The 11,135-nt window shown below is 40.1% G+C and overlaps 1 protein-coding gene across 2 annotated transcripts in view; it reads left to right on the top strand.

The window, feature by feature from the left end:
- The first annotated feature begins 1,101 nt into the window (after positions 1–1,101).
- PGR (progesterone receptor) overlaps positions 1,102–11,135 on the top strand; it is a 99,206-nt gene continuing 89,172 nt past the window's right edge. For both annotated transcript variants that reach the window (XM_059391861.1, XM_059391852.1), the window contains exons 1-2: positions 1,102–2,735; positions 3,947–4,098. In XM_059391861.1, coding sequence (XP_059247844.1) covers positions 1,102–2,735; positions 3,947–4,098 — 1,786 coding nt within the window. The remainder of the gene's footprint in view (positions 2,736–3,946; positions 4,099–11,135) is intronic.

Below are 11,135 nucleotides of genomic sequence, written 5' to 3'. Positions count from 1 at the left end.
TCTGAAAGCGCTCATTTTCATGGAAGTTATAACAGAGAGTCTATTTATATTATTTAGGATCATTCTTGATATATTCATTCAATAACATAGTCAAGTATCTTTCTCGATGTTAAAATCTTTACAAAACTGAAATCCTGAAAGAATCCCTTCGTTTTTCCAGTTAGATTGAGCATGATTCTTAATTCGTAGTACAATATCTTAATATTAATATTTACGAAGTTCCATCCCTCAGCACCTGCCATTCAGGGTGGAATTCAGACTAGCGGGTGGGGATACCAACTCCAGAATTTCAGTTCGGGTGCGTCATCCGTGTAGGGAGGGGCTTTGGGCGGGGCATCCCGAGAGGGAGGAGGCGTCACTAGAAAGCTGTGGGGCCAGTCTACAGCTGTCATTACTCGAGTTAAGCTTTGTATTATTTGTATTCGATGATACGGTGTGTAAGCCGTACACATTCTCAATGCGAACTAGTTTCACTCGGCACTTAAGTGAAATATGTAAGTACAGTTTCCTTCTGAGCTACCGAGAAACGTGAGAGCTCCAGGGATGATTGTCGCCCGCTATTTATTGGGAGCAGGCAGAAACCCGACTATTATTGAGAATGGGCTGTAGCGAGAAGTCCAAGTAGTTCCAGGGTTTTAATGAGAAGGAAAGTGGAACGCTGTCAGGGATTGGGAGCTACGAGACAAGCTCCGCGTGGAAGCCGGAGAAAAAATCCGGAGAGAGAGCCGCGTATATAATTGCTTTCGAAGCCTCCGCCACTCGAGTGCTGGAATTGTGAGTATTCTGCGCCTCGGGTCCTGGGACTGAAGTCGGAGAACTCTCCCAGCTAGGAGGGACAACCTTCTGCTCTCCCCACCTGACTCAGGGACTAAACTGCCGCCCTTCCCCTGACCACCAGATGGAGGGCAAAGGCAGTAGCTGACCAGCGCCGCCCCATTCCGACCCGAGAGGTGGAGATCCCCCACCCCGCCCCACCGAGAACAGCCAAATTCAATTACAATTTTCTCCTCCCGCTTCTCCTACATTTCCCATACCCCCTCCTCCTTCCCCTAACCCTCCTCCTTCGAGACAGGGGAGGAGAAAAGGGGAGTTCAGGTCATCATGACAGAGCCTAAGGCAAAGGATTCCCAGGCTCCTCACTTGGCGGGCGGCGCGCCCTCCCCAACACGGGTCGGATTGGCTCTGTCGGGACGCCGGGACGCTGGCTCCTTCCAGGCGAGTCAGACCTCGGACGCCTCGCCTGTAGTTTCGGCCATACCTATCTCCTTGGACGGGCTGCTCTTCCCTCCGCCCAGTCAGGGACAGGACCCGGACCGGAAGACTCAGGATCAGCAGCCGCTGTCAGACGTGAAGGCGGCGCATACCAGAGTTGAAGCCGCAAGCGGTGCAGGAGTTGGCAACTCTAGAACCCCAGAAAAAGACAGAGGGCTGCTGGACAGTGTCTTGGACACGCTACTGGAGCCCTCAGGCCCGGGGCAGAGCCACGCCAGCCCTCCTGCCTGTGAGTCCACTAGCCCTTGGTGCCTGTTTAGCTCCGAGCTTTCCGAAGACCCCCGGGTTGCCTCCACCACCCAGGGTGTGTTATCCCCGCTCATGAGCCGGCCAGAGAGCAAGGCTGGCGACAGCTCCGGGACGGCAACTGCCCATAAAGTGCTGCCCAGGGGACTGTCACCGTCCCGGCAGCTGTTGACTCTGACCTCTGGGAGTCATCCTTGGCGGGGGGCCGCAGTGAAACCAGCACCGCAGCCGGCTGTGGTGGACGTAGAGGAGGAGGATGGCTTTGAATCCGAGGGTTCCGTGGGTCCACCTCTGAAAGGCAAATCCCGGCCTGTGGGAGGCACGGCAGCTGCAGGAGGAGCTGCGGCCACCTCTCCTGGGGTGGCCTCAGGAGGAGTCACCCTGATCCCTAAGGAAGATGCCCGCTTCTTGGCGCCTAAGGTCTCGCTGACCGAGCAGGAGGCGCTAGCGGCGCCCGGGGGCTCCCCGCTGGCCAACACGATGATGGATTTTATACACGTGCCCATTCTGCCCCTCAACTCGGCTTTCCTGGCCGCCCGCACCCGGCAGCTGCTGGAAGGAGAGAGCTATGACGGCGGGGCTGCGGCTGTCAGCACCTTTGCCCCGCCGCGGGGCTCGCCCTCGGGTTCGTCCACACAGGTAGCTGCCGGCGACTTCTCCGACTGTGCCTACCCACCCGACGCGGAGCCCAAGGATGATGGGTTCCCGCTTTACGGCGACTTCCAGCCGCCTGCCCTGAAGATCAAGGAGGAAGAGGAAGGCACCGAGGCAGCTGCGCGCTCTCAGCGGCAGTACCTAATGACCGGTCCTAATCCCGCCGTCTTCCCGGATTTGCCGCTGGCTCTGCAGCAGCTACCTCCCCGAGCTCCATCCTCCAGACCCGGGGAAGCGGCGGTGACGGCGGCCGCACCCGCCAGTGTCTCTGTCTCCTCGGTGTCCTCGTCGGGGTCGACCCTGGAGTGCATCTTGTATAAAGCCGAGGACACGCCGCCGCAGCAGGGCCCGTTTGCTCCGCCGCCCTGCAAGGCGCCAAGCGCAGGCGCGTGCCTGCTGCCCCGGGACAGTGCCTCCACCTCGGCTTCGGCTATCGCTGCAGGGGTGGCCCCTGCGCTCTACCCGCAGCTCAGCCTCAACGGGCTCCCGCAGCTCGGTTACCAGGCCGCCGTGCTCAAAGAAGGCTTGCCGCAGGTCTACCAGCCTTATCTCAACTACCTGAGGTGAGGGCCCCGGGCGGGGCGTGGGGAGCCCTATGCGTCTCGCGAATAGCGGTGCAGCCAGTTCGTCGCCATCAGCTCCTGGCCCTCAGGGTCCTGCTCACTCGAATGGCCTCAAGAGGATGCGTGGTCGGGGCGGGGCACAGGGTAGTTTGGTTTCCTTTATCTTCTCTCAGCTCCATACTATTTTAGGGACACAATGGGGGCGCATAATATGCCGTTTTTGGACCGTGCCTCCTCAAAAATATTTTCTAAACTTTTCAAATCTGCGAGATTTCGAGACAAAACTAGCCCTGATTTAAAATGTGCAGCGTCACTCTAGGTGAGCGGTAGCCCAGTGGAGCGGAAAAAGCGCGGCGAGTTGGGGGCTTTATAAAATGGTTATTTTCTTAGGACATTTACTGGGAATGTCTTTCTTGGAGAAGAGACTTTAAGGCACGGATCCTCCGGGAGGGGTGGTACTTGTTACATGGTCGCTTATCCAGAACTGAAAACATAACTTCACGGGTTGGGATATTTAATGGCTCAATTTTCATACGTATCTCAAGGCTAAAGTTATGTGTAATATGTTTACATTATGAATTTAAACACCAATATTGTATCGGATTCGCTACAACTTTTTTCACATAGGTTTTCAAAAATATTTTGATTTACATACTGGAGTAGTGGAATTTCTAAGAATGTTCGCTTTAGAATCTTATTGCTGTGAATGAGCAAAATAGTGTCAATATCCTGAACAATTCTTTAACTCGTCAAACACATAAACTTGTGTGAGTAAATAATCATTAAGGGTTGTGTTAAAAACTCAAAACAAAAGCATTGCTAAGTACCATTCAACCTTAAAACAAAACCATGTTTATAGTTACCCAGGCTACAGGAAGGAAATAACATTTCATTTGTCAAAGTAAATTTATTATTCTATATAAGAAGTTTTGTAGAAATATTTTTTAAAACAAAACCAATGGACCTTTGCTTTCTTAAACATAAAACTATATATTATTCTTTTATGTTGGTGCTGCTGATGACTGATTAATAATTTGCAAATGTGGTGAATCCAGGAACAGTACGGGAAACTTAATTTGCATGTCTTTCAAGGGTGCATATACACAGTTCTATTTGAAAATTCCCTTTCACTGTGTCAATTCGGTTAAGAAAACTTAAGTAGCTAGTGGTGCACCTAAAAATAAATGGAGTACTTTGTTTTGCATTTCAAGGCCGGATTCAGATGCCAGCCAGAGCCCACAGTACAGCTTCGAGTCATTACCTCAGAAGATTTGTTTAATCTGTGGGGATGAAGCATCAGGCTGTCATTATGGTGTCCTCACCTGTGGGAGCTGTAAGGTCTTCTTTAAAAGGGCAATGGAAGGTAGGCTCCTTTCTCCTGATCCTTTATTATTGGTTTAACTGTAAGCTGAGATTATTATTTTTTAGATTTTATTTACCTCTTGCTTCTAAGAAATGGTGATATTTCTATATAACTTAAAATACATGACTATGTTTTTTTTTAAGATTTTATTTATTTATTTGACAGACAGAGATTGCAAGTAGGCAGAGAGGCAGGCAGAGAGAGGGGGGAAGCAGGCTCCCTGCTGAGCAGAGAGCCTGATATGGGGCTGGATCCAAGGACCCTGGGATCATGACCTGAGATGAAGGCAGAGGCTTTAACCCACTGAACCACACAGGCGCCCCTATACGACTATGTTTTAACAATATGCTTTCATTTAATACTCAAAATTGAATGTGATTAGATATTATAATTGCATACTCTTTGGCTAGCACTTTTAATATTAGACTCAAATTGTACTAATCTTGGGGCAATGCTGCTATTGTTCATTACCTATTTAGCTTTAAAGAAACAACTTCACTGTAATTGTATTTTTATATTTCTATTATATGTGATATGTACTACATTTAAAATTTTGATCAAAAGAAAAATTGTAAAAGTCATTGAAATTATGTATATGTACTTATATGTGTGTGCATATATATATGTGATGCAGATACCAATTTTCTACACAATTTTGCCTTTTCTCTACATTCATATGTATGTAATATTTAAATAATGGTAATTCTAAACAAATTTTTAAAATTCTCTTTTTGTTTGGTATATTTTTATAAGGGGATAGGAATAAACAGTTCAAAGCAAATGAAAAATTTGAGCACAATAACAATCTCTGAAGAAGTATTTTACTATAAGACCTTTATATTTTTAAAATGATCTAAATGACTTATTTATCTAATGATAATTATCTAATGATTTTGAATTGACTTACATAATGTATTTTGGACTTGAACTAAGCTGAAATGAGCTTAGGGTTCCCTCTGGAGTGCAGAGATCACACCTAGACAAGAACCAAAAATCTGATTACCTGCTTTTTTATTCCATGTTTGTGAGTTTTGTTCTTGTTTTTGTTTTTTAATTTCAAGAACCTTCTATTTAAAAGTAGGAAAGGAAGGAATGAGCAATTTTTACCTTAAGGGAACTTTCAAAGGAGTTTGATGTGTATACTTAATATATACCAAAAGAATATGACCGAAAAGACATTCTAAATTCACTATTCTTGTAGCTGCCTAACAGGTGATTCTTTACAACTATTATACCTTTTTGGTAAAAATGATTCCCAACCAGTTATTAGCAATATTTGTAAACTACTTAAACTAATCATTCTTAAAGAATATCTGTTTTGTATTTATCCAGAACATGATTTTTCCACAAAGGAATATATATATTAAATATGCACATATATATTAAAATATGCATACAAATATATTATATATAATATATTATAACTAATATATTATATAATATATAAATTATATATTATAATATATTATGTATGTGTATAATATAATATATTACAAATACATATTTGTATTTTTGTATTATATTACAAATATATATTTGTATATATAAAAGGGGCTACATGAGAAAATGGGACACAACTGGTAATGGCCCTAACTTTCCTATTGACATTATTTAGTCATAGTTACAAGTAGGCATTCTTTATGTGGAAGAGTAGATTCTCCAGCACATAATTGGAGTTACTATTTCCATGTAACTTTATGTCTGGTTTTTTGAACATTCCTTTTGACATTAATTTGATTCCCTTCATTTTTACAGCCTCCTTAGGGTAGTCTAATTTTTATAAGTGGATGATTCCTGTAGAATCCCCTGCTTGAAATCCAGTCTTTTTTTTTCTAGCCCAGCTTCATCTCTTTATAGGTAAGCATGTCCCAAAGACATAAATTTGAATTTCCAAAGAGCACACAACTAGTCAGTAACTAATTCTTAATCACCATAGGTTAGATACTCTTTCATTGCAATGTTCATAAATCAGAGAGGGTGGGCACACATAAATATTTGATGAATGCTACTTAATTTTCGGAAGTTACTTTAAACTGTGCATATAGAACCAAGAGCACCCTAACTAAAATACAAATGTTTTTATAGTATTAAAATAGTATCCAGAACCACATAAAATGTCTTCCCAAATGTACTCTTGGAAAGCATTTGTAAGACCACTACTGTTGGCATGATTCTGTTTTAGTCTTGAGTAGTAGATATGAAGTACCTTTACTTGGCAATATTTATAAAGGAAGTCAAGGTAGAGGTTTATAAGTCATTCGTGAAATTAAAGCAAGATTACAAAAACTGCATGAGGAATTCCATTCATTCAGCATTTTTTTTTAAATTTAAAAATTTTTAAAGATTTTATTTGACACAGAAAGAGAGAGAGAGAGAGCAAGCACACAGGAGGAGCAGCAGGCAGGGGAGAAGCAGGCTCCTCACTGAGCAAGGAGACTGATGAAGGGCTCCAATGCAGAGCTTGATCCCAGGACCCTGGGGTCATGACCTGAGCCAAAGGCAGCCATTTAACCAACTGTGCCACCCAGGTGTCCCTATTTAGCACTTATTTTATACCTCTTATATTTAGATCTGTGACAAAGATATTCTTCCCTTGATTTCACCTCTCTTTGCCTTAGAAATAAATTGAGGATAACAATAGCTACCCCTCAGGGTGGTTATAAAGATTAAGTGAGTTAATACATGCAAAGTTTTGAAACAAATGCCTAGCATATTGTCAGTTTCAATGGTGTCACTTCGGTCAAGGAACTTTTGATAGTGCTGAGCAGGTAATATATATGTAAGGCCTTTTTGCATATAAAATAAAGATTCTCAGTGAATGCTCAGATAGGTAAGCAAATCTGTAAAGTAGTTAGGATTTGTGTGGTTTGTGAATTAGTGTGTTTTGGAAGGGGGAAGTTAATGGAATGTGCATATTCTATAATGATAGGAGAAGACTTCATGGAAAATATGAATTTCATTTTGTTCCTAAAGGAGAAGTAAGGTTATTGATCTCTGGGTATTGAGGAGGGCCTTTAAGTGTATATGTCCAAGGAGGAGTGAAAAGATTAAGATTTGACTAGGACTTGAAGAATTATATTTGGAAATCATTAAAATTAAAGGTTAGGAAGTTTAATTGCCAGTGTTTGAATGAGTTTGGATAAAAATCAGTGATTTAAAATAATAGAAGTTTCTGGGAATTTTCATGACTAAGAAAGATGAGTAGAAGGACTTTAAGAGTTGGAGAGAAATAAGTGTGAAATCTAAAGTAGGGGTAGTTTAAGGTAGAACTATGTATGGATGCCAATATGTTCAGAAGTTGAAAGTCAATGGTCAAAAATATAGATATTTTGGGAGCACCTGGGTGGCTCAGTGGGTTAAAGCCTCTGTCTTTGGCTCAGGTCATGATCCCAGGGTCCTGTGATGGAGGCCCACATCAGGTTCTCTGCTTGGCAGGAAGCCTGCTTCCCTTCCTCTCTCTCTGCCTGTCTCTCTGCCTACTTGTAATTTCTGTCAAATAAATAAATAAAATCTTTAAAAATAAAAAAATATATATTTATATATAAATACTTTTACCAGGCATAGTAATGGTCATAGCAGGGTGTCTGGGTGACTCAGTCAATTAAGTGTCTGCCTTCAGGATCCTGGGATCAAGCCCCATGCCTAGGTCCCTGCTCAGTGGGAAACCTGTTTCTCCCTCTTTCTCTACCATTCCTTCTGCTTATGCTTGGCCTCTCTCTCTCTCTTTCTCAAATAAATAAATATAATCTTTTAAAAAATGATAATCGCATTTTAGAGTACTTTCTACATACCAGTAACTAAGTGTTTTATGGGTGTTTTAATTTCTTTAATCCTTATAATCTTTATAATCATTGTATTTTCAATTTACCAATAAGGAAACTAAGATCCAGAGACGTTAAATTGCCTTAATCACAGTTAGGAAGTGGTAGAATGAGGATTCAAACCCAAGTAGTGTGATTCCAGAACCTGTGCAACATTTCTCTCAATTATACTACATTTCTCTTAAGAGGAAATTCTGTTTAAATTTCAAAGAAAAACAATAGTAGGTTGAAAGAAAAAAAATGTGAGCCAAAACATCTAGGAGGTAAAAGTGAATCCTAAAGGAAATTGCAAGATGAAGATTGAATAAAAGTGTGTGATATAAATTAATGGATGATACTAACTTCACCTTTAGGACAGCTATGAGAAAAAACAGTCAAGGACCAAGAGCCAGTTTCTTTACTTCTCCTCCAAGTTGAGAGTGAGAGACCATAAAGCCTGTAAATGAGTCACCCAGGAAAACTGGATCTCTTGGTATGAGAGAAGAGAGAAGAGGCAGGAAATAAAAGGATAGGTGAGGAGAGGGGAGGAGAGGGGAGGGGAGAGGTCAGAAACCACTCAAAAAGTGAGTGTTTAGGGTAGGAAGAGAAGGCCTCTCTTAACCTAAGAAAATGAATTAGCCAAAAGCAATTGGTTGACTAGCCCTGTGTATTACTTTACTAAGACTTGGAATGAACCAGGAAGTGGTCAGGAATTGCCTTAATACCTTTCAAGGAGATGAAGACATAACGACACAACCAGTTCTATAAATGCAGGCCATGACTTTGTAGTAAGAAGCAAAAATTATTTCTCATTGGCTTTTCTGTGCATGTACTGTGACTAGCTTGGTGCTATGAATATATACTAGATATTCAGTAATTTTTTTCTAAATCATCATAACTGATGATGCCAAGCTCTTATTCTTTGGATGCTTTTTACTGTAACACCATTTGTAGTGAATAAATCTGATGGAATATGGGTAGGGAAATATTATAATATAATGGAACATTATTTAGAAGACACTTGTTTAAGTCAGTATTGATGGATTTGTGATTATACTACATTATTAGTTTCATTTTTATTCTAGGTATGTGGAGGTATAATTGACAAATAAAACTGTGAGATATTTAACATGAGGATTTGTTACATACGGTAAAAGGATTCCCCTATCAAGTTAATTAACACGTTCATAGCTTCACTTACTTTTTTTTTTCTTTTTGGCAAGAATATTTAAATTTTACTCTCTTACCAAATTTTAGTCATATAATACACTGTTTTCAACTAGTCACCATGTTATATATTATATCTTCAGACCTATTCATCTTAAAAATTTGTACCCTTTTAGCAACCTCTCACTATTTCCCAGCCCCTGGTGACCATTTTCTACACCAAAGTATTTATTGAAAGATTTCTGTATGCTAAGCATTATGCTTGGTACTAGTTGAAAAAGCAGTGAAATGGAACTGCAGCCCTACTGGAGTTTATAATGTAGTGTAGGCAAGAAACACTCTATCGATTGCATTTAAACAATGAATTATAGATGTGCTAAGTGAATAGTTTAAGCAATGCCTGGAAAACTAGAGAATTGACCCCTTTATCAGAAGCTGGAGATGATAGGAAATACCTTTTAGATTTAGAAAGACACCATCATAAGTAGACCACAGAAGAAACTGGATAGAAATGAAATATTTTATGCATAAAATATTTCTTTCAAAAGTTGAATAGAGTTGGTGTCAGAGACTAAAAACAAACTGATCTGGTAGCATATTCTCCCTGCCATGCCTTCCAGAAGAGAAATAATGAACATTCAAATTCATTTAAATATTATATAATTTTAAGAACAATTTTAGAGTTACAGCAAAATCAAGAGGGATGTATAGAGTTTTCCCATATACTTCTTGCCCAGACATAGCCTTCCCTATTATTAACATCCTCTATTAGGGTGGTACATTTTTTGTTACAGTTGATGAATGTACTTCAATTATGAACACTAAATAATCACCCCAAATCCATAGTTTCCATTAAGGTTTGCTCTTGGTATTATACATTCTATGGGTTTGAATAAATATACAATAAAATGTATCCATAGTTATGGTATCATACAGAGTAGTTTCACTACCCTAAAAATCCTATGTTCCATTTATTCATTCTTATCTGCCCCCAAAGCCCTGGCAATCAGTAATCTATTTACTCTTTCTGGTGTTTTGCCTTTTCCAGAATGCCATATAGTTTCACTTAGTTATATGTATTTAATTTTCCTCTATGTCTTTTCATGGCTTGATATCTCATTTCCTTTGAGTTCTGAATAATATAGCACTGTCTGTATGTAGCACAGTTTATCCATTCACCTGCTGAAATATATTTTAGTCGCTTCCAAGTTTTTACAGTTATGAAGAAAGCTGCTATAATGATCCATGAGCAGGTTTTTACAGGGACATACTTTTTTTTTTCCTTTGGGTAAATATCAAGGAGTTTGATTGCTACATTTTATAGATGTTTAATTTTGTAAGAGATCTTCAAACTGTCTTCCAAAGTGACTATGCTATGTTGCATTCCCACCAGCAATGAATGAAAATTCTTGACACTCTGTGTCTTTGCTATCATTTGGTATTGTCTGTGTTCTGGATTTGACCATTCTAATAGGTGTATAGTAACATCTCATTGTTTTAATTTGCATTTCCCTGATGAGATATGATGTGGAGCATATTTCCATGTACTTATTTGCCATCCATGTATCTTTAGTGAGAAGCCCATTAAGGTCCTTTACCTGTTTTTTAATATAATGGAACATTATTTGGAAGAAACTTGTTTAAGTCAGTATTGATGGATTTGTGATTATACTACATTATTAGTTTCATTTTTATCCTAGGTATGTGGAGGTCTAGGTTCTTATTCTTGTGTTCTTATATATTCTTTATATTTTTATTTATTAGAAATGTCTTTTGCAAATATTTCCTCCCACTCTGTGACTTCTTAGACAATGTCTTTTGCATAGCAAAAAATTTTACTTTTAATGAAATGCAGTTTCTCAGTTCTTTCATGAATCATGACTTTTTTTTTCTTCTTTATATTTTTAAAGATTTTATTTATTTATTTATTTATTTATTTATTTATTTTTATTTTTTATAAACATATATTTTTATCCCCAGGGGTACAGGTCTGTGAATCACCAGGTTTACACACTTCACAACACTCACCAAAGCACATACCCTCCCCAATGTCCATAATACCACCCCCTT

Source organism: Mustela nigripes, chromosome 1 (assembly GCF_022355385.1).
Source record: "Mustela nigripes isolate SB6536 chromosome 1, MUSNIG.SB6536, whole genome shotgun sequence".
Classification (NCBI taxonomy): Eukaryota; Metazoa; Chordata; class Mammalia; order Carnivora; family Mustelidae; genus Mustela; species Mustela nigripes.
The sequence above is the reverse complement of the archived record's forward strand: the minus strand, read 5'-3'. Positions and strand labels throughout refer to the sequence as shown.